Here is a 22,339-nt window from a genome sequence, read left to right on the forward strand (position 1 = left end):
GACAGGAGATGACAGTTGCCTTACCATGAGCAAGGGAAGAGCAGGGGACTAACACCAGCGACTGACATATTCCGGTAAAACTGCACCGCTGGCATCTTGGAACAAGAAATGAATCAGGAGGGAGAATCGACTCGTAATCCCAAGCCCAGCCAGCAGCCAAAGTGGTTATTTATTATTTGTGGTACAGAGCACTGAATGCGTGCTTCCCAGACAAATCGGAGGGCAAGGTCCTTGCCCTGAAGAACATACAATTTATGCAGCTGACCCTGCGAGATGCCGCAGGTCCTCCCAGGAAAAGCAGAGCAATTTCATCTCAGGATCATTTTGGCGCATCGCGGGAGGTCTTGCCTCTCTTGCTAACACAAATGGTTCTTCTGACCCCGGTGGATGACTCCTGTAAGTGAGGGTGGTTTGGTTGTTAATCTGTGACTTGCGAAAAGTAAAATCCTTCATTTGTCTGTAGAGCTTCCACATGTGCATAGTATTAATATCTGCCTAACCGAGAGGGGAACTTGAACTCCTCAGATCTGTCAGGGGAGCTTCAAAGCACCATGCACCCAGGTGGCAGAATCCGGCAGGCATCTCTCAGCAGGTCCCCAAAGCACCATTTCCTAGGGGGAAAAGTGGGCAGGGCAAAACCACACCAGAGTGGTAAAAACAAGGGATGAGCAAGAGCAGGCAACATCCCTGACACCACCCACAGCCAAAGTGGTCCTCCTTGGTTGTGGCAGGAGAGCTTGAGCCAGGAGCCCTCCTTGTCCTCCCTGCATTGCACTTTATAAAGCCAAATCTTTGAGGTCTCATTCCCCAGTTACTCCCCCGCGGGAATTAGGCACTGCCTTCAAAGAAATTTCAGGGGGTGCTGATGGCGATGGTCATGAATAAGTGCAAGCACATCACCACTGCTGCCATGAACGGACTCCCTAAATAATTTTTCGCTAAATTTAACATTCAGGTCTATACTTCCTTGTGTTTCACTCAGAAAATCCCAAGTACTCAGTTCCCAGACCAGAAAAATACTTCGTGGACTTCCAAGCCCTGAAGTAGCCCAGAGCACTCTGCTTCTTACAGGATGCAACACATCAGCGCACATCCAGCTCATCAATCCAATGCATCAATGAGTTTGCCATCTTTAGAAGGAAACATAAGCCTCATCTTTTCACAATGGCTCCAACATCATCCAGGAACAAGGAGGGACAAACTAAACCAAGGAATTTCCTCATGGCTCTCTTCTGTGGGAAAGCGGAAAGATAACATTGTACTTCTGGCTTTTGGAAAGGACAAGAACTCTCTTATTTACAGGCAGTGGCCTGGGCTGATAAATGCACTGTAGGAAGCCACTGTGATTAGCAAGAAACGAGGCAGGAGGAAAGAGCCAGTAAAGCTCCGGGCACGGCACAATGCTCTGTCCTTGGCACAGTCTTCAACTCCTGTTCAGAAATCATCATCGCTTTGTACAAACAATGCAGAATCAAGGATAAGATCACAGACCCTTCTGGTGAAGTGTTTCCATCACCGCCCCGAGAAAAAGACCTGGTCAGAAAGTAATATATGAACCTTAAAAGATTCTGTTTGGGATTAATTAAATGGGTTGTTGCAATCTAGAAAATTGTATTTAGCTATAACGCTTGTATTTGAAGTCAATTTTTGAGACTTGTTTTTCTGGTAGTATGGAAGGCCAGGTCACACATCCCATCAGCAAAATAAATTCAAGTGGTGTGAGGAGGTCTGCTGGAATCAGCTGCACAGGTAACTCAACTTTGGTACAGGAAGTTTAAAGCCCAGGGTTGCGGTGCTCATTCACACAAACGATCTTTACTATTGCTAGCAGTCCCAAATTATTTTAATAAGTACTGTCATGGATGGATGAGTACAGACTGAAAGATCCAGCCAAAATCAATCTTTCCTATAGTTTTCAGTCAACGTCAGCCCTGCTTCCTTCAGTCCAGTTCCAATGGTAACACCATCTGATACCAACAAGACCACAGCACTTCTGCAAATGTCCCTCAGAGAAAATCCTGTCGGTGCTGCTTATTTAACCAACCTAAACAAGGTACCCTAATTGCCCTTCTCTTCTCACCTCCTGTTTTTTAATTAGCAAGAGGAATGAGTAACCCCCTTTTTCCAAAAAAGACATGAATCTCTGTTCTGAATGCTGCAACCTGAAAGGTAATTAGCCCAAATTTTTCAGATGCAACAGATGCTGGAGAGAGTTTGGTTTCCAAGTGCCAGAGTGCACAGTGCTTGGAAGCAAAACGCAAATCCCTTTCAGGTGTTTCAAATCAAACATCAAAAACTGGGGCCCCTCTGCTACCTCTTAGGAACACTTTGTGCTGATAGCTGGGGTGAGATTTTCACAAGGATCATAGCGCTTTGTCCCCCTCAGCAGGTAAAGCCATGGAGCCCAGCAACGGGAGGATCCTTGTTCCTCCTTTATCTGCAACAAACGCCCCGTGCATTGCCTCACCATTCCTCAGTTTCCCCAGCTGTAAAACAGTAGATCCTGTTTATTGTAAGTCTGAATTAATCCCTCACTGCAAAAGGCGCTGAGGCTCCAGACAGGAAAGCTTTATCATAAACACAGACAAATTATTAACTTCCTATATCCAGCCAGTGATGTGCTGACTCTGGTGCCAAGGGGGAGCTTTGACTTCCCAGCAATATTCAAACCACCCAGGAGCCAAAGTTGCCTCAAGACTTCCTTTTTTGTGTGACTGAGTTGGCAACATTTTGATGGATAGATAATCACATCCCACCTCCCCTCCCAGTGTCTTAGACCATTAGAAGTAACTAGAGTTGTAGGTCTTTTATAGGGTGGAAAATAGCAATAAAAGAGACGATTCATACAAACAGCACTGACAAGGCATTTTTGCCATAAATAAAAAGCCAGCCTATTGCTATATACATGTTATCTTTCCAACAAAGTTATTTCTTGGGGCTAAGTACTACTGTCCTAGGGTGGACATTCATAGGGTTACTTTTCTGTCATAGGACTGGGTCTCCCAAGATTCTCACATGTCAGGGGAGTGACGGGCTTCTTCAGGGGATAAGTCAGAGCAACGAAATCTAGTTAAGAACCAACCTCCCTAGGCTAACATTAGCTTTTGAGAATAACTCTCCCCACACCTTAGGTACCCCAAGTTCACAATTCAAAGCACGGGACCTTCAAATGAACGTATGAATTAGAAACGGTGTGCAGACACAAAAGGGAACACAGGTACACTGGACCTCGTGGGTCAACTCCTGTCCCATGATGAGGGCTTCGTAATTCCCACCAGCTAATTTAAAGCCCAATTTCACGGTGAGCGTTCTGGGTGCAAACTAAGTTGTGTGTGACCACCCGATGGCCGCTGCCTTCAAGGAAGAGAAGAACTGGGTCAGACCAGTGATCCTTGTGACTCCGAATCTGCTCTCAGACGGGGGCCACCAGCAAACCCCTGGAGAAGATCTCAGGAGCAAGACAGGCATAGGGTGGTGCCTCCCTCCTGGGATACCTGCTCAGCTCTCAGCCTCATAGTGGCTTCACAGAGACAAAAGCCCAAGTCCAAAACCGGTCAAAACCCAAGAAACAGTTATGTATCCACAAAAACACAAGTCAGGGAGCGAGCCGTTAAAGTATCTCAGGGGGTCCAGGCCCAAGTGAGGGATATTCTGAAGAACTTAAGGTCTCTGTTTCCAAGTGTTTAATACTCTCACCTGACCCAGGCTTTTAAAAGAGCTTGGCCACCTAGGGCTGCTGGCTGCCTTTTCCTTGCAGAAACCCTTTTAAGAATCTGTGGCTTATACAGGAAATAAAATAGAATCAAGATTCCTGACACTCGGCGCAGAGGTGTGACTTCTGAAAAATCACAAGTGCTCCTTTTCTGAAGCACAAGGAAATACTGTTCTTTTAAAACCGTTGTAATTACCTGTGTAAATAACACGACATAAGAACCTACAAGAGGTCTTAGAAACTGGAAATACATGGCACTTTGAGGGCACAAACATATGAAAAAGAATAGACTTCGTAGTTCACTTTATCATCACCATTACTGATTATTATCATGCATTGAAAACTCAGGACTTAACGTAAACATAAGTACACTGAAAAGTTCTAGAATAATAGGAAGTACATCCAGAACTTCATCTACTACTGATTGTCTTTCAGAAACAAAAATGCACTTTCACTGTGTTCGAAAATTACTGTCTGAAAATGTTCTCTACTTCAAAGCAGACATTTTTCTGTTTTCAGGAAAAAAATAACACATCCAAAAAGGCCATCTATTGGTTCAAACAGGAATGTGATTTTTAATCTGAGTGCCATTCGCAAGACAGAATTTTCACCTTCAATGTAAGGAGCACAAAGTTTTTTCCATCTACTTCAATTGAATTAGTGGTTGGTATTTCTTAACCACTTCTGCTCTGAAATTTGCATTTAGTATTTGCACATAAATTAAAACAGGCCTTCTGTGTTCGTATAAGTTACAAAATATCTGCAGCAAAGGTATTTTTGTTTGGAAGGTTTAACTGTAGGTTTTTTCTGTGTTTGGTTTTCTATCTCATGTTTTTGCTTTGGTTTCTGATTAACCATCACAGAATAAAAATAGTGTCAGAATCTGGCAAAATGCTCATTTCAGCTGATGGCTGTTTTCTTACCAACATGCAAAAAACAACCCCAATTAGTGGTAAATACTAACTTTAAATTTGTGAGCACCCAAAATCATGAGTGTCACAAGGAAGTTCTACCACTCAGGCATACTTCAAATATAAGCATGGGAAGGAATCGGAGAAAGTGCAAATACTTATAATATCCATTTAAACTTTTAAATGCTTTGTTTTGTTGTTTGAAATAATTCTAAGCTCAGGCATATGTTGGCACATTTAACATGGAAACTACCTGTGCCTGATCAACATTTTAACAAGAGGAATATTTGAGCAAAACCGATAGCTGCAGTAGTACCTGAGCGGTTTGCCGCTCCCAAATGTAAAAAAAAAAAAAAAAAAAACAAAAAAACAAACTCCAAAACCCCCAAAGATGGACTTGGTGAAACAATGGTTGAGTTTGTTCTGTGTACCATCATAAAAGATAAATTATTCCCTACCTTTGGGGGAAATCTGAGCTAGTTGACATGTGTAAGGATTTTTTTTAATTTATCAGGAGACAATAAGGCAAAAGGTATTCTTTGAAGGAGCACAATCAAATTGTAATCTATTGGTCTGGGTCGGGTATTTCTGGTTTGTTTTAAATCAAGGAGATTAAAGCTACGATCCAAATTACTAGCTGACAACCGAGAGCAATGCAAAGGCTACCACAGAGCTAGAGCTAGCCCTGCGAGAGGACATGGCAGCCCCTCTCCAGAGACTTTCTGATTTGATAAGGGCAGGTCTGCAGCACCATGTGCTCAGCCCCGTGGAGATTCCCAGTCTTAGGGTTGAACGCTCAAGTTTTGGTACCAGGATTCATATAACCATCCTGGCACAATGACGCGAGACGAGGTCAATACGCACATAAACAAGGTTGACCAGAAGATTCGAGTCACATCCACCTTATTTGCCACATTTTATTTTTAATTTGCATTTGCCACTACAGTGTTTGCAAACAATTGTGGTTTCACTGTCAATCCCCCCCGATTTTCATCTTTTCCCTTCTCCCAGTTATTATGCAGAAATGACCCACAGGAGCAAACAGTGGAGCTAAGGGCTCATGGAGGGGAAATCTTCAACTACCAAAAAGTATAAAGCAGAGAAACGATAAGAGAAGGAAAAGCACCCCTCCATCTTTGCATGGCATTTGTCACAAGAGTAGGTAAACACTTTGCAGGGAGAAATATGATGATGCCTCATGGAAACCTTTTAAAGTAATCTCTAATAACTGTATTCACTACCAAGGCAGTCATTAACAGGTTGCCAGGAGAGAAAATAAAAGCTCCTTGTCTGTTTCCACGCAGTCTGCACTCGATGTTATTACTGTTACATCAATGCCTAGAAATGATAATGGGTTCAGGGCCCTCCCCAGCCAGGCACCATGAAAAACCATACTGAGAGGTTGTCGTGGATCAGCATCTTACTCTCGTCTTTGTACAGGGGAAGTTTGAGGCGTATCGTGTGAGGAGTCACCCTCGCCACGGCTGCATGGAGGCCTCTCCTCCTCCCCGGACCTGGTCCTTACCCACCCTGAGCATCCTTTTCCCCGTTGGGGAGGGCGTCACGGTCCAGGCTGGAGGACAGCTACCTCCCAGTCCCCACTTCCCCAAGATCACAAGCCAAAACCCCCTACCCCCCCAAATCCCTCCGCCCTTTGGCAGCCCGGAGCCTGCTCCCGGACCTCCAACGCCGCCGCCCCAAGTGCTGGGTGGCTCCTGGGTGGCTCCATCCGAGGGTCTGGCCGAGAGGCAGCGAGCCCCACGCTGATGCTGCGGGGCTGTCCTTCGGGCACCCTCCCTTTCCACCACGCCAGGGCTGCCTCCTTGGAGCTCTCCTTGCCACAAGGCTGGGAAAGCTCCACTCCGGTGCCTCTGCTCCCCAGGATACGTCCTTCCCCTCCCTCCCCTGCTCCACTCCATACACTAATACATTTCTCCCTTTTTTTTTTTTTTTTTTTTCCTTATTTATTTTTTTTTCCTCTTTCCCATTACCCCTTTAATGCAGAGCAGGGCTGCTGATTACAAAAGAGGCAGTTTGACTCCAGCAATAGGTCTTCTTCACTAATCCTCACTGTCATGGAAATTCCAGCTGCTACAAGAATAAGAGGCTCAATCCATATTTGCCAGCTCTAATATGAAATCTGTCAGGGCCCAAATTAATGAGTTCCAAATTCCTTACATCACGATAACAGGTTAAGACTGGTCAATTAATTACATAAATCCTTCCCGATTCATTGTACATTTTCAGGCGAGATTGTGTCTTACATAACTGCGTGACACAAGACCTTTTGGCTCTTGTTGTTCCGCGGAAAGGCCTCCATTTAAGTGCAGCCCTGCCTGCCACGGAGGCTGGGAAATGTCACGCCTTGGCTTTGCGCTGGCCCCTAATTGCTTTTGTAGTAAAAACCCCCAAATTAAAAAGATATATTACGATATATATGTATTTTTTTAACATTGCAGAGCCGGGCGCTGCCGTGCCGTGGGGGGCGGTGGGCGCGGGCGGCGGGGGCTCCCCCGTGGGTTGGCAGGTGCAGGGCCCCCCCGCCCCCCCCCCCCCCCCTCCGCACCCGCGGGTGAACCCCCACCCCCCGCGCGGTGGGCGCCTGTTTTGCCTGGTTGCGGCGCTGCGCGACTCCGGGAAGGGCTCGGGAAGAAAGCCGTAAAACCGAGAAATCAACTGAAAAACACACACACACACACACACACACACACACACACACACCGACCCCCGCGGAACGCCGCGGAGCCGAGGCGCGCGCGCTCAGCGACGTCGCCCGCCCCGCGTGGCGCCCCGCCCGGCTCGCGCGCTTCTCGCTGGCCCGCAGCGCCCCCTGGCGGCCCGGGGCGGGGCGGCGGGGGGGAGGCACTGCGGGAGGGAGCGGCCACCCCCCCACCCCCCCCCCCCCCCTCCCGCCGTTGCCATGGGCTGCGGTTGCCACGAGTTACCGGATCAAGGCCGGGGCGGCTTCGCGCTCTGACAGCCGCCCCCCTCCGGCGAGCGCGGGCACGCGCAGCCGCCATCCCACCCGTGAGCCGGGGGGACGGGGGACGGGCGGCGGCCCCTGCCCGTGGAAAGGAGGGGGGGGGGGAAGGGGGGGGGGGGGGCGGAGCGGGGCGGAGAGCACGGCGGCCCCAGGTAAGGCGGTCGGTCGCCCCGCTCCGCGGCAGCACCGGGGGGGCGGGGGGGGGGGGACGCGGCGGCGGGGAGCGGCGCTCCCGCCTCCCGGGGAGCGCGGGGCCGGGACGGTGCCTGCTTCGCCTTTTGTTTTCGGGTGGTTGTTTCGGGTTTTGTTGTGTTGTTTGGGGTTTTTTGGTGGTGGTGGTTAGTTGGGTTTTTTCCCTTTTTTTTTTAATTTTTTTTTTTTTTTTTTTTTTATTTTCTCCCCTCCAGCCCGCTTCTTGCACCGGGCGGCGGCCCGCGGGAGCAGCCGCCGCTCGCCCGCCCCTGCGTGACAACTTCACACACGGGCACCGGCGTGGGCCAGGGAGGGGAGGGACGGGACGCGTAAGTGACAAAGGGCGCGGGTCAAGCCCCGAGGTTAAAGTTTGATTTCTCTCTTAAAACGTCACTTTAAATATTTTGTGAGACGGTTACATCCCAGAAGACGGAGAAGCGATGTACCACGGCGCAGCGTACTCTTAAAACATGGAAGACGAGTGTAATTGGGTGTTTTCTAAAGCATTGAGGCCTTTCCCGAAAAGAATCAACCCGCTACTGGAAATAATGATTTACATTTTTGCAACCCTGGGGCAGCTAGTGGGGAAATGTCAAGTCCCGAGGCATTAACCCTGCGCCTCGTCCTGTGATTACAGGCTACACAGAAACACGCACGTTTTGTTCTCCTCCACCCTGAACACGCTGACTTTATCTGTACCTTGTATTTTACACCAGAGCGAGCCCCAAACCCTGCGTACCTATAGAATTTAAAAAGCACGCTGGGAAAAAATATATCACATTGCAAAAAAAAAGAAAAAAAAAAAAAAAAAAAAGATGTGGACACCAAATTTTGCAGCATTAGACAGCGGGGCATTTAAGAGTATAAATTTCCTCAATGCTTATAAAACTACATTGCTATTTAAATTAAAATTTTTATTCCAAAAGACAATGTTTCTCATCTTTCTTGAAAGTATAGTTCAATGACACTGTAACAGGTTTCTTAATACTAGTTTACAGTATTCTGAAGTTATACGCTATAGAATCTGATACCACATATGACTGGACTTTTTTCACTTTACATTTTCTACAAAACCAGTAACAACAAAACCAAACACAACAGCGTGTATAAATATATACACACACACACACATAATACAAAAATAGATTAAGAGTAATTACACATGGTAGGTCATAAAGTGATTAGGATATTTACACTGAAATAAAACCTTACTGTCAGGTTTAAACACAAGATAGAAAGTAGTAACTTGTTTTATTTAATTACTTAAAAACTTTTAAGAAAATAATAAAAATGAGAATATAAAGTTCTAGGCAAAAGATAAAGCAAAGCTTTTGAGTGCAAAATTATTGCAATTAAATTAGAATAGTAATTAGATGATATTATAAACTAGATATTAGCCTGTTTAAAAAACTAGCAGGAAAAATCATCATTATTCAAAGCTTTAAAATGAGAATCAAAATACCAGTGATCAACTAATCAAAATATATGACAGTGCTGAAAAAAAAAAAAAAAAAAAAAAATCACCAAATCATTACAGTCACACAATACGTTAAAAATATATTTTTTTACCTTTAAATTTGTAAGTTACACTTAATGTTTCAAATTACATAAAATGTCTTACACACAGCTGATACAAAAAAAAAAAAAAGACATACTAGAGCATACAATACTTTTCATTCCCCTTTAATAAGAAAAATTCTAGTAATACTAGCTACACAACGTTCAGGAGAAATATTTAAACAAATTTCTGTCAAAGCTTGGAAGAAAGTTCTGTTACAGGAGTCTTAGAATTTCTACACAGGTTGATGAAAACAATAGCAGAACAATAGAACTGTTAGAAAACAAATACTTATTTCAGAAACACCATCATCTGGAGAACACTCACTGGCATACAGATAATTTCCTAGAATTAAAAAATAAAAAATAGCCACAAAGGTTCTCCAAACCTTGTATTTCTGTAACTTTCCTTGGATACTGAGGATGTGTTAGTAGGCCAGAATTATAAAGTGCTTCAACAGTTTAGCTCAATCTTTTAAAATAAAACCCCAGTACCCTGACATTGCATTAAATAAAAACATTAGTATCTTTCTCAGACATTATTCTAGTTTTTAGCAGTTTTTTTATGTTCCCCCTCTTTCAAATAAATTTGCTAAACATTTTTTCTTGTAATGTGCCATCTTAAAAAAAAAAAAAAAAAGTCAAGTAATCAAAATCTCTGCCTGAGATAACAGCTATTTTTTAAGCTACTTTTAGTGATAACTTGTTGCTTTAATTAAACGTTACCACTTTTACATTAAAATAGCATTGGCTGCCAATTTACTCACAAGCTGAGAAGGTAAATAGATACATTTGTGCAATTCAGTAAGACCAAGCAAAAAGAACCACAGATACTTATCTTATAAAAGATGCTACCATCAACAAAATACAGTGGCTTAAAAGTAGTTACCTAAGAGGTGTTATCCTCGGGCTACTAAAGCATGTTTCTAAAATTACACAGATTCTCAGCTGGATGCTTTAAAAAAGCATGCCCACACATGCCTATGCTAACCTTATGAGCTGGACATTTAATAATCTATTGTTTCTGTAATTCACAGGTTTAAAATGCTCCTTCTTTGAAAGTACCCACAGAATTCTTAAAAAAACAAAAATATATATATATACCTTTCCATTTCTAGGCTGGTAACTACAGCACTGAAGTTAATGGGAGCTTTTCTAGGGCGATCAGACCCCCTAGCTCTTTTTAATAGCAGTTAAATGTCAAATATAAATACAACACCACAGTGAAACATATTCCTTTGACAGAATCTGGGACAAGACACTACACAGCTGCTGTTAACAATAAAGAGCAAAACTGACGTTTAATCAAAATAAGTGGTGGCAGTTACGGAGTTGTGTTCAAGCCTGCCTTTTGTTTGTGAAAAAGTCAATATTCCAACGTGTTAACTACAGCCACAATGAAATCAGCCGCTCCTGTTACTCCCAAAGAGTGGAGAGGTTCACGCCTGTACAGCACGTTATAGCTGTGTGATTATCACCATCTCGAGAGGGAGATACTCCTCATTTAAACTGCTAAACTGAAACACCTCTCCTGGCATGTTCAAATGAAAGTGCCTAAAGTTAAACACGCTGGGTGAAATCCCGGCCCTAGTGAGATTGATGCAAAATTCAGCCATTGGCTTCAATGGACCTCATCCAGGATTTTCACTGGGAACAAGTATCCGTAATTCCCTGGGAACTGAGAATCTCCAGCAAGCCTAGAAATGATGTCATTTTTATTAATATTTCTAACTCCTAAGCAACCGTGCCCAAGAATTTTGGCCTTCAGTTCTTATACATGATAAAACCAAGCTTTCCATAAACATTACAGAAAGACCGGAGGAAGATATAAATACATCTCAAATTGTCAGCAGCATATAGTTTGTACAAATGTTGTTTTGCTGGTGTTGCTGGGCTACTTTAAAAAGTGAATACCTTGTGGGGTATGTAATTTCATCACCAATGTCAAATGACTTCTAAAGATGAAACTTCTCTTGATGCAAATTACAAAAAGATGCTTTGAATATATTTCATATGATATACCAACTTTTAAGCTGAGGAATTAAGTTATCTTTGTTTTTCGGATCCAAGGCATGCACTCAACAAGGGAAATATTTTAGCTGCCACGTATGTCAGCAGAGCATGACTTACCCAATACCGAGATTTTAATAGTCACAAAACCCTAAACATAATAGGTAGCATGTAGACCTGAATCAACATACATAATAAATCAACAAAGAAATAATATCAAGGTCTGTTTTGAAAATTTTATAAGGACATATGGTTGTACTGACGTGTCTTTTAGGTACGCGTTACCAGCCAGCCGTGTTTACGTGGTATACGTAACCAGTAAACAGAGCAGAAACTACTTTGTACTGTCCTTAAGAGAGCAATACAGGAATGATTTTTCATGACTCTTCAGAAGCTGGGCTTGCTTTACATCCACATGAAATGCTGTCATCACTAGGTCCGAGCCCAGAGGATGAACTGCAGAAGAGGGGAGAGGGGGGAAAAAAGAAAAAAAAAAAAAAAAAAAATAAAAGGAGGAAATTGGTTTTCACAACACACTCAAAGCCTGAGTAACAGAGGAGAACTTTAATTATCTCCAGTCACAAAGAGAGACAGGAAATTTGGACTTTTAATTAGCCATTTGGAGTGCAGTTGGATATTTTTTTAGCAAGATAATTTAAACGCGAATAATTCAAGTCTGACTAAATGAAATTCACATAATCAGAATGCAGATAATTGAATTTCTACTGCATTCATTAATTCAGTGTGGAGGTGTGTGTGAAGACTTCTATGATGAGCTGTCACAGCTCAATAAAATCTCAGTCAATTAATTTTTTCATTATCTTAGTATTACATCAACAAAAAAAGTGAAGCATGCGCATGTGTATGTATGTATATGTAATCTCAAAGTAAGGAAATACAGAAATCACCTCTCTGTATCAGAGTCCGCATCGTTTTTTTCCTTTTTTTCTCTCTTCATCTTCTATAGGAAAACGTCTGTTCAAAGAGGCAAACTTATGAATCGCATCAGCAACAGAGTATTTGGTCTGTCCAGATACACAAGCCTCCATATCTTCCGGGCTTAGCTGAGTCTGTAAGAAGAGGTGAAGCCTACTGTCTGAAAGCAATAATGCATCCTGTAGGATCCTGAAAAAAGAAAAAAATTCAATGTTTTTATACAGATGCACATGCACACATACATTCTAAAGTGTTTTACCAGAACAAATTCTAAATGATGTCCTGCTTTTAAGTTTTCAGATGAATACTAAATCAGTAACAGAAGGTAATGAACATATTAAAATGATTAGGTGTGTGTTACTTTCTTATTACATTATTTGGAATTTTAGGTGAGTAAAAACATGAAGCTAATAGTTAGGCACATCTGCTATTAGAATAACTTCAAGGACATTTCTTGCATTTAACCATCTGTTATTACCACATGGATCAATTAATGATTTTTAGGCAGTTGGAGGCATATACTCTTACGAAAATTTAGTCTCCATTTAAGAACTTTTTTTTTTTTTAATAGCTAAGCTTTTCTAAAAATGACAAGTCACCAGTTTCTTTGGCGGGGGAAAGAAGTGTGTACAGAGACAGAAGACTTCATACATACACAGCGTCAGGACTTTGAAATACCTGTAAACATAGCCAGTGCTAGCCAAAATCATTTACGCTTTCACAAATATGAGTACATTTAAGCTAGAATGAAAATGCTAATACTGAGCACTGATTTAAATTGACTTGCAAACAGTTTTTACAGAATCTTAAATACTATTTCGTTCCAGCCATACTTTTCAAAAGCCTAATTTAATCTTTGGTTTGTATGTATTTTAACAAAGTCTTCAATAAATTTAGCACAGAGTATTTGCTTGTATCAAATGAGGGTAAACAAAATACAGTACATTTCAGTAACAGAAAGTTTTAGAGATACTTCAGCAGGGACTGAGAATTGAGGATCATTATCGCTATTTTGGAAAAGAAAAAAAAAAAAAAAAGGGCAACTTTGCTGCTCCTTAATACAAAAATCCTAGAATGATTAAGAAGATACTTTTTTTATATATACATGTAATTTTACTCATGTAATAGAGTCATCAGAACCTGTGACCATGCCAAACAGTGTTCTACAGAAAAATATTGAACTATTTTTAAACAAATCAAAACTATTAAGAATCAGTATTTACCTATTTCTACCCATTTAGGTTACCAAAAAAGTCATTGCTATGCAGTAGGAAACAAGATACGACATTAATGTAAAAACTAGTAAAAGCAGAAAGAAATATTGCATTCCATAGGTACTCCAACTAAAATGAAATGTATAACTGATTAGTTCCTTCTCTCGAATAAGATTGATGGTGTGTTCAGACTGTAATGTTTTAAAACACATATACGTTCTGAAAACTGTTCTCTAAAGTGGCCAACATTACAATAACATTTAATAAATACACTAAAGGATTTCTGGCTTCATCTAAGCCTATAAAAATCTGTCAAATCAAAATAAGTAAAAAGAGATATCTAACTGAAAATGCAGGATATTTGTGTACATGCACATTTCATTTGCCTAGGTAAACACACACAGAGTCTCAATCAAATAACTCAAACTTTGACACCTTCCAATGAGGAAATGTTTGCAGTGACCCTAATGATCTACCAGGTGCATTTGAAATTCAGTCTTAGAAGAACCAGATTTCGCTGAAGTTTAAAATAAGCACACTTTCATACCTAGAGAAAGCCTTTTTAATCCAATCTAAATTCTCACAATTTTACTTTAAAATAAACGTCTGTAAAATCAATGCATGCAGTGTATTAATATACAGGAAAAGTTTCTCATAGTCTAAAAGAAGCCGGCAAATGCTGTGTAAAAATTATTCAAAACACAGAATCTACAGGTCTACACACATTGACAGCAACAGCTTCATGAACACAGTTTGAAAAGCCATCATTCAGCCACTACTAAAAGAGGATTTCAGCCTAGACTCTTGATAAACACACATTCCAAATAAAGACAAACATTGCAACAAAAAGTAAAAGTGCCATTCCACACAATAAATCCATGTTTATAGTTTATGCAGTTGGGGGAGTAAATATTCTCCTTCCTCTTTTCTTCCTCTTAAACAAACCAAATCAAAACAAAAAAAAAAAAAAAAAAAAAAAAAGAACAGAAAAACCCCACCAAAAAACCCAACAAGATGCCGGAGTTTTCTGTAGAGTAGAGTTACTGTTTTTCCCAGGCTTGCAAGCACAATGAGGGGATGCACAGTTCTGCAATTTTAACATTTGCGTGTCTAATACCAAGTAACCCAGCAAAAAGCCAAGACATTAAGTTCTGTGGATGGCGTTTCATTTCACAGATTTTTCCTTTTCCCGTACCTTCAAAAGTTTCCTGCCAACCAGCGAAAACACAAGTAACTAACTGTTCATGAGATTACACTACACTTACAGCTCTGTTGCTGTTTGAAATGTATTTTATTTTCTTTATAAAATAATGGGTAATCTTTAAAATTGATTTTAGATGGTTTGAGGCATTACACTAGAGAAGTAATGAGCACTAATGTCAATGATATTGGACACAAATTCATTTTAGCTTTATTTCATGTCCAGTACAATTCTGCTAAGCCTTGAACTGCTAAAGCACTGTTATTAACTCAGCAGTAACCTAACACATGGAACAGCAAACAAAAGTGATAAGAGTACAGACTGATCAGGACCTCAAGGCTACTGTCCTTTTTCTGCAGCTATAATTCAATTTCCAATTTTACTTTACATTGGACTCATTATTTCACAGTAATTTTCTTTTCTGCTTCATAGTGCCATCTGGAGGCGAAAGTAGTGAAAAGAAACCAAGCTGAAGAAATGGAATGTTCATAAAGCTAATCACATATATACCTATATATATATATGTGATATTATACATATATATATACACATATAGTCACAATGCAGGAAGGAACCAAACACTCAATGCATTTTGCAAACCATTTAAAACCATCTTGAAAGCAAATATAGGAACACCTTTCACCCAGTCATACCCTGAAAGCATTTCTTCCTTTAATTAAAAAATAACTTCTGCTACCCCCCTATCTGAACCAACAGGTTAGATGGCTTTTTAATTGCATCCTTCAAGCAATCAAAATGAAAAATAAATTTGTGCTGTCCGTAAGCATTATGCTTTCCTGTTCAAAATACTCCTTCTTCAAGGAAATAACCATACATTTGTCACCAGATGTTACTAGCAATATTAAGTGCTGGTATATCAGTTGCTCTGCAGGGCTTCTGCTGTCCGGGGGACTCACTGTGCAGAGGGTTGTACATCTAAGAAAAAGCAGATTTGACTCCAAGGACTTTAAAAATCAAAATTACAAAACATCGCCTACCAAATTAAAAAGGCAGGGGGAAAGGTGGAGCGTCACAATATTGATACTCGGATGTCTTAGCAGAGGCTGAACGCGTGCGCAGTTTAAACACAACCAGTAGCACTCCCAGTGCCTCTCCAACAGTTTTATTACAGCCAGTGTCGGTGCAAAGCTGCAGTTACAGTGATGTAAATCAGCTCTTGCTGCCGTCGCGCTAATGGAAGAGCCATGGCTCACGGTGATAATTCCTGTGAACTGACTGGGCATATTTAAGAGAACAACAGACTTTCTATGCACGCCTGGAGTAAGAACGAAAGGCTAAATCCTGCAAGTCTTGATCCCATCAGTAGCCATTACTTGTCAGAGATCTCACTCCTTTCAGCCAGATTGCTCACATACATAATGACTACTTATGTGATTAAGGGGGCTGCAGGATAAGGCTCTACGTTTGAATTAGAGATAATAAAATCATTTTTTATTCGCAGCCATGTGAATCTCTGTTTGTAAGCTTTCAGTAAATGCTCATCATCTCTAGACCTTTAAAGAAGCAGGGCCGACAATCGTCACTTCACGACCAGAAGAAATAATGTCATTTTTGAGGAAATGCTGGATACTATACGAGGCGTATTTCTCCTTCCCTGTGCTACAGCAAGAACATTTACAAAAGACAAAACATGTGTTTTGTCTTATTTGGACAAGGTCCAAAATCTGGTTTTCTTCAACGTGATTTTATTAGGTATATTATACACTGTTCTGCTGGAGGAGAACAACATATGGCTGAACAGTACAACTTAATCCTAACTAAAGATTTCCTGTATCTACTGTAACCTAATACAATGACAGATGCACACTTGCATGTGTGTGGAAGGTTAACACTCTGATTTTGTTTTCGACAAATTTATTCTGCCCATTGACATCATACCATGAGCGCGCAGGGAAGAGAAAACCCAGGAGCGGAGAGGCCGGGGATGACAGCCTGGGCTGTGGTGCCCTCTATTGAGGGCCCAGCCCCTCAGCAAACAAAGCCCCGGGTTCCTCTTTTAAAAAAGCTGACTGCGTTTCCTCCTCCGTTTTTTATAAGGGAGGAAGCATTACTGATGGCAGGCAACTGCGAAGCAACTGTTGGGCGTCCGATTATGCATGCGTTTAGGAAAGGATTAGGTGACGTGCGCCTGGCTAGGCATGTTACTCACTTTGCTCACCAGATTGGAAAGATGAGCAAGGCTCCGTGGAGAAGAGGAAGCCAGTACTCGCCCGAGGAGAGCCCGCCTGCCCCACGGCCACCGGTGCTCCCACCTGAGCCCCAGCAACCTGGCACCCGTCCCTTTTGGAGCCAGCCTCCCGCTTTCCACAACCCCCCGAGAGAGCACCCCGCGGGGAGGGACACCCCCGGGAGAGTCCTCCGACCCTCCGCCAGCTCCTGGCTTGTGGGACTGAAGGCAAGGAGGTGTGAGGAGGAGGAGGGCACAGCCCCAGCCACCCCCAGGGAACGGCTCTGCCTTAGGCAGCCGAGTTTGGGGTGGCTGGCTCGCTCCAGCGCCCCGTGAGCCCGACGCACGGCCAGCCGTCCGGAGCAGCGACGCTGCGGATGCCCTTCGTCTCCTGGGGATCCAAGCGCTGCTTTTCTCGAAACTCCCAGTATGTCTCCCGCCCCATCCTAAACTGCACATTTGAAAAGTAATTGAAGACTAATCCTTCTTCCTAAACCACATAATTTTGGGGGATTCAACTGTATTCAATAAAAAAAAAAAAAAAAAAAAAAAAAAAAAAAAGCCAGTGATTGAACCCCAATTCATTTAAAATGGTTTTGTTAATGACTTTTCTAATAAGCAAACCCAAATGATCTTCTGTGAAGGTAGTTTAAATCCCAAAGTTAAACCTGTGCAGCTACAAAAGGATGAAAGCAAAGAGGATCTTACAAAACATAATATTAAAAGACAGTGTTTTAATTTTGCCTTCTAATTTAAGAATAAGCTTTTCCTGTGAATTTACAGCCTTCCTCAAAGGATGAGGACACTTACCAGGAAAAAACACCTAATTTTCCTTATTCTTACGAAGCATTTCATAATTGAAAAGGGGCTAGCTGACTTCCGCTAAGGCAAATGGCCTCTTGAAATATTAAGTTACGCCCAGACGAGAAGTGAGCTTTACAGCTTTTTATCACTCAGAGATAATAACCTATAAGACAAGCAGGTCTTACCCTGCATTTGTGCAGGAAAGCCAAATCAAAATGGGACACCTGTTTCCAGATTTCACCAAACTCCAGTGCTTTGCTTTCGTTTCCAGCTGTTGGCCTAATTCTCACGCTACTGCGGCTCAGCACTGAGAGGCTTCGTGAAGGCTCTTAGTATGCACCTTGCCCTGTGCTAGCTTGTTCTGGAGTCACACGTGAAGGAGGACAAGAGCATCCCATAACCATTCACATCCAGGCAATACGGAGGCGCTCCCAGGGCCAGGAGCTGAGTATCAGAGACCCTCCAGCCGCTCGATCCTTACCCCTCGGGCTCGTGGCTCCTGCCCGGGAAGAAACGACAGCAACCTGCTCACACAGCAACAGGCACAGGGCACAAACCGAGACTGTGGAAGATCTGAACTCCCTTTCAGAGACGCCTTGGACCTTGATAACCTCACCAAGGCACCAAGCGCCGAGAGGTGCTCAGGTCCTTGCATCCCATGCAGGCATGTGAAAAATGTTCCCTGCGAACCTCTCCCTTTGCAGGACCACATGGGCTTGAATCCCATTTTATCCCACTGCCACAAAGAAACACCAGCAGGGCTGTGAGCTCATGCACGGTGACTGCTGTCATTGCTGGGGAGAACGGAGCACTCAGCTTCGCAGTTCTGGGTTATGCCACCCCATGCAACTCCTTTCTGGCTCCTTTCTCACCCCCTTCCGAACATACCAGGGAGGTCCTGCTTCCCCCTAGCATTGACACGCTACAGAACTTGCAGCATCCAGAGCTAGAGCTTTACTAAAGCCAAGTACACACGTACGCTTGTTAATGAAATCCACAAAATCAATTTCAGAGAAAGAAATCATAATCTTTGCTTCAGATTCATTATTAAAAAAAAAAAAAAAAAAAAAAAAGCATCATGGCAGCCTAGCTGAGCCAGTAAAAAGATCCCTTCTGCGAGCAGCAGCCCAGAGGTGGCAGCCAGCAGAGGGCAATGGTACAGCACATCAGGTGCCAAGCCAGTTCATCACAACAGAACTCTATCTCTGAAAACTCCTTCCAGCTGCTCCCCAGGGCTGAGAGAAAGCTGACACCTTTCCTAAACAGCATCCAAGTTCAAGCATCTAAATCATTACCTTGCAACAGAGATGCCTCTTTTCCCACTCCTGGACTAACAGCAGCAAGGTAAAATGTTCCACATGCTGCCATTTTCTGCTGTCAGTACTCATTTAAGCTACAGACATCCACAAAATTGGAGAGTGAGGATGTGTTTTAAGAGAATCTAACTCTCTGGTTTGCCTTCTGAAGCACTGGCAGCAGTTGTAAATATTTTTGATGCTGAAATACTGTACCTTGTTACCAGATTGGCCTCTCTGGAATTTTAAAATACGAGTGATTTTGGAAACACACTACTCCATGAGGCAGCAATGCTAAGCTAGAACTGCTCAGACCCAGGGACCTGAACTACCACACCCTTCACCTGACCATTAATATTATCGCCTCCAGAAGCACAGTCACTCTACTTCACTGTCCTCCTTTCCTGTGGTGCAGGAAAAAAAAACGGTCCTTTTCTGCTTTCCCTTTCCTTCCCTGTCTCACATGCCTTCAACCAGTATTTGTTTGCTATCCTTTTGGCCACAGACCCTATATAACTGTATGCAGAATATTATTCCTGCAGTGGTTAGCTCTCCGTGCCTTCAGCTGTTAAACCTAATAAATATACCTCAGGACCAATGATTTGTTGTCTGTTAGGGAGGCTTAAAATACACTGGCTGGAAAAATAGTGGGTCTAATATTCCTCCACCCGCTGATCACAAGGTCTAAAGCCTACTTAAATGACTTGTCTTTTTCCTTTGCTCATGCAGTTCTGATTCACATTGATACTGAAAGAAGATGAATGGTCTCTCCTCTCAGTGTTTTACCATGTCCTTACCCTGAGCAGTGGCTCAAGAAAGCCTTACAAATGTGTGTGCAATTCCTGCCCCAGCCTGCTCTCACACTGACAGTGTTGGGGTACTACGAGAACGGCAGAGAAAGCAGAAAATTACACCAACAGGGTCTCTGCCACTGCAGAAGCAGGACTGAGGGGTGCAGTAATGAAATGCATACGGTACTCCCTTGTAACACTACTGGTCAGACTCTAGCTAAGTCATGAATGATTTTATACAGATTGCAACCGTCCTGAAAATGGTCACACATGCTAACAGCTTGTTTATGTTAGTGGGACTGGCAAACAACGTAACTGGCATTATAGGAAATACCTGTGTTAGGAGATCTTGCTACAGAGTTCTCCCAGGCTCCCAAGGGTTTAGCCCACACAGACATTAATTTTCCATGAACATAAAGAGGGAGAGAAGTCTGTTTCTTTGTATGAGAATACCTAGCTCGTTCTTGAAAGCTAGAAATGACATCTCCCAACCTTAGCACACAATTTCAAAGTGACATATATATGAAACTATTATTTATAATCAAGGTAGTGAAACACAATGAAAAAGCCCCAGCTGAAGTTGCTTTATAACCAACAGAGCTGAAGTCACGTGTATGAAATATGACTGTGCAAATAAAAATAAAACCAAATGTGTAACATGTACAGATGACCACACGGTGGCTCTCAAGTACCAGAGATCAGCTGTTTTAAACCAGAAAACCGATGACGTCCTAAAAACGCTGACATCTCTAGCATAGGCTGTACTTACTTTTCCAGGAATTCTTGCAGACCCTGCCGGCGATGGTCCACGTGATGAGGATTGTTCATATTGAAAAAGGGAGTTTTAGATGGCAGTTCAGGTAGCTGTCTTTATAAACAAGAAGCAAATACACAGTTAAAACTAGATCTGAAACGTCAGAGAGAAAATGCATTAAACAGATCCCAACCCTGAGCATGTGAAAAATCACAGGTCATGTTCCAGAAGCTCATGAAATTGAATTTGGGAACACAAGGCTGAGAAACTGGAGGGCTTCTCCCATAGCTCAAAGGGAAAAACAAATTCATCTGATTATTCTGGTCCAGTTGTTAAGCCTGCATGCATGCCTGGCCGGGTCTCACACGGTCCTTGCAGAACCTAAGCACATCCTAAAAGCTCAGAGAGGAGGTATGTACACCTATGCCAGATTTCTATTTCTGCTACCTGTGCATTGCAAAAGGCAACTCAGATCAAATCTGTTACAAATTAGAGGGGGGCTCACCAAACAAAGGCTGCCAGTGCAAACTACGTTCTGCCGGGTTTAAAGCAGAGAAAATGCCTTGTACAGAATAAGCTTGTGCTAGCAAGACACACAGGGCACTTTTCAGGTCCAATTTTTGTAATTCTCAGCGTTAAAATGAAACAATTGTCCCCTTCCATAATTGACAGATTATGAAATAGCCATATATCAAGTTGCTCACATAAGCACTGCATTGCTCTGAAGCCTCTGCCGAAGCCAAACAAATTCTCGAAAGCGTCGTCTAACACAGGATGTTTTCCTTGTAAAGCACATACTGTTAGTCTGTTGGGAAATAAAAAACATTTTACTTTGTAAATCAGCTTAAACTAAAGTGCAAGCATGGTATTAAAGACACATCTGAGATGCTAATCCCTGAGACACCAATGGAAAGCTTGACATTAATTCAGTTTAGGTGAAGGACTGTGCTTTATCCCGAACAGGACTGGTGACAGTTTCTACTGCTTCTCAGGGAAATACTCTTCATCGCTTTTTTTCTTTTTAAAAGCAAGAGATCTGGATTATGGCACAACTTGCAGTAATAGGAAAAAAGATCACAGAAAAAAAGTTTCAGCAGATAATGTCAATCTCTGCAGGGAAAAAAAAGTCCTGTTTAGCTATTCTAGTTGTAAACCTGCAAACTGTTAGCTACATAGAGCTCTTCCAGTGTGCGATCCTACTTAAATCAAAGAAACTAGCGTGACTGCTCTCTGCAAGTAGCAACATTTGGAAATTGTCCCACAGAACACTATTAGTCCACTAGAAAAATGCCAATTCATCAAAAAAGAAACAATGAACGGAAATTAAATGCTTTTGCCAAATTTTCCTGTGGAGCATATACTTAGATGAAACCCTGCACACCAGTCAGGACTGTTACGAATCTGCCTGCAGTCCAACCCACCCTCAGTCGCCTGCCAGGAGCCACAGCTCCAAGACAGCCAAATGATGCAGACTGAAGAGGGGCCAAAGATGCCAGCTTTCTGGAATAGATGGGTATCTGGGTTACCTTACAGTTTAAGAAGCCAAATGCTCTAGGAGCTGGGAAGAAGGGGAACCCATCTGGTCTAAAAGCCTGGCAGACCCAAAATTTTTAATCCATTGCGAAGTGTGGATGGTGGGGCTGAACTAGAGATACGGTCTCTGAAAGCCCTGGCACTGTGCTGATAGGAAGCTGAGCTGATCCTTATGATGAAGCTGATGCTTATCAGCTTCAGAGACACACAGTGCTGAATCATATAACACTGGGTTCTAAACGACATCACCCCAACTTA

At 42.5% G+C, this 22,339-nt stretch overlaps 1 protein-coding gene across 1 annotated transcript in view; it reads right to left on the reverse strand.

Annotated features, from left to right (window-relative positions):
* Positions 1 to 8,697: 8,697 nt before the first annotated feature.
* SNX10 (sorting nexin 10) overlaps positions 8,698 to 22,339 on the reverse strand; it is a 38,035-nt gene continuing 24,393 nt past the window's right edge. Inside the window, 5 exon segments of the mRNA XM_042802207.1 lie at positions 8,698 to 11,821; positions 12,274 to 12,302; positions 12,304 to 12,490; positions 20,564 to 20,662; positions 21,253 to 21,353. Of these exon segments, the coding sequence (XP_042658141.1) occupies positions 11,743 to 11,821; positions 12,274 to 12,302; positions 12,304 to 12,490; positions 20,564 to 20,662; positions 21,253 to 21,353 (495 nt within the window). The 3' untranslated portion in view covers positions 8,698 to 11,742.

Source organism: Tyto alba, unplaced genomic scaffold (genome assembly GCF_018691265.1).
Source record: "Tyto alba isolate M040663 unplaced genomic scaffold, T.alba_DEE_v4.0 Super-Scaffold_38, whole genome shotgun sequence".
Classification (NCBI taxonomy): domain Eukaryota; kingdom Metazoa; phylum Chordata; class Aves; order Strigiformes; family Tytonidae; genus Tyto; species Tyto alba.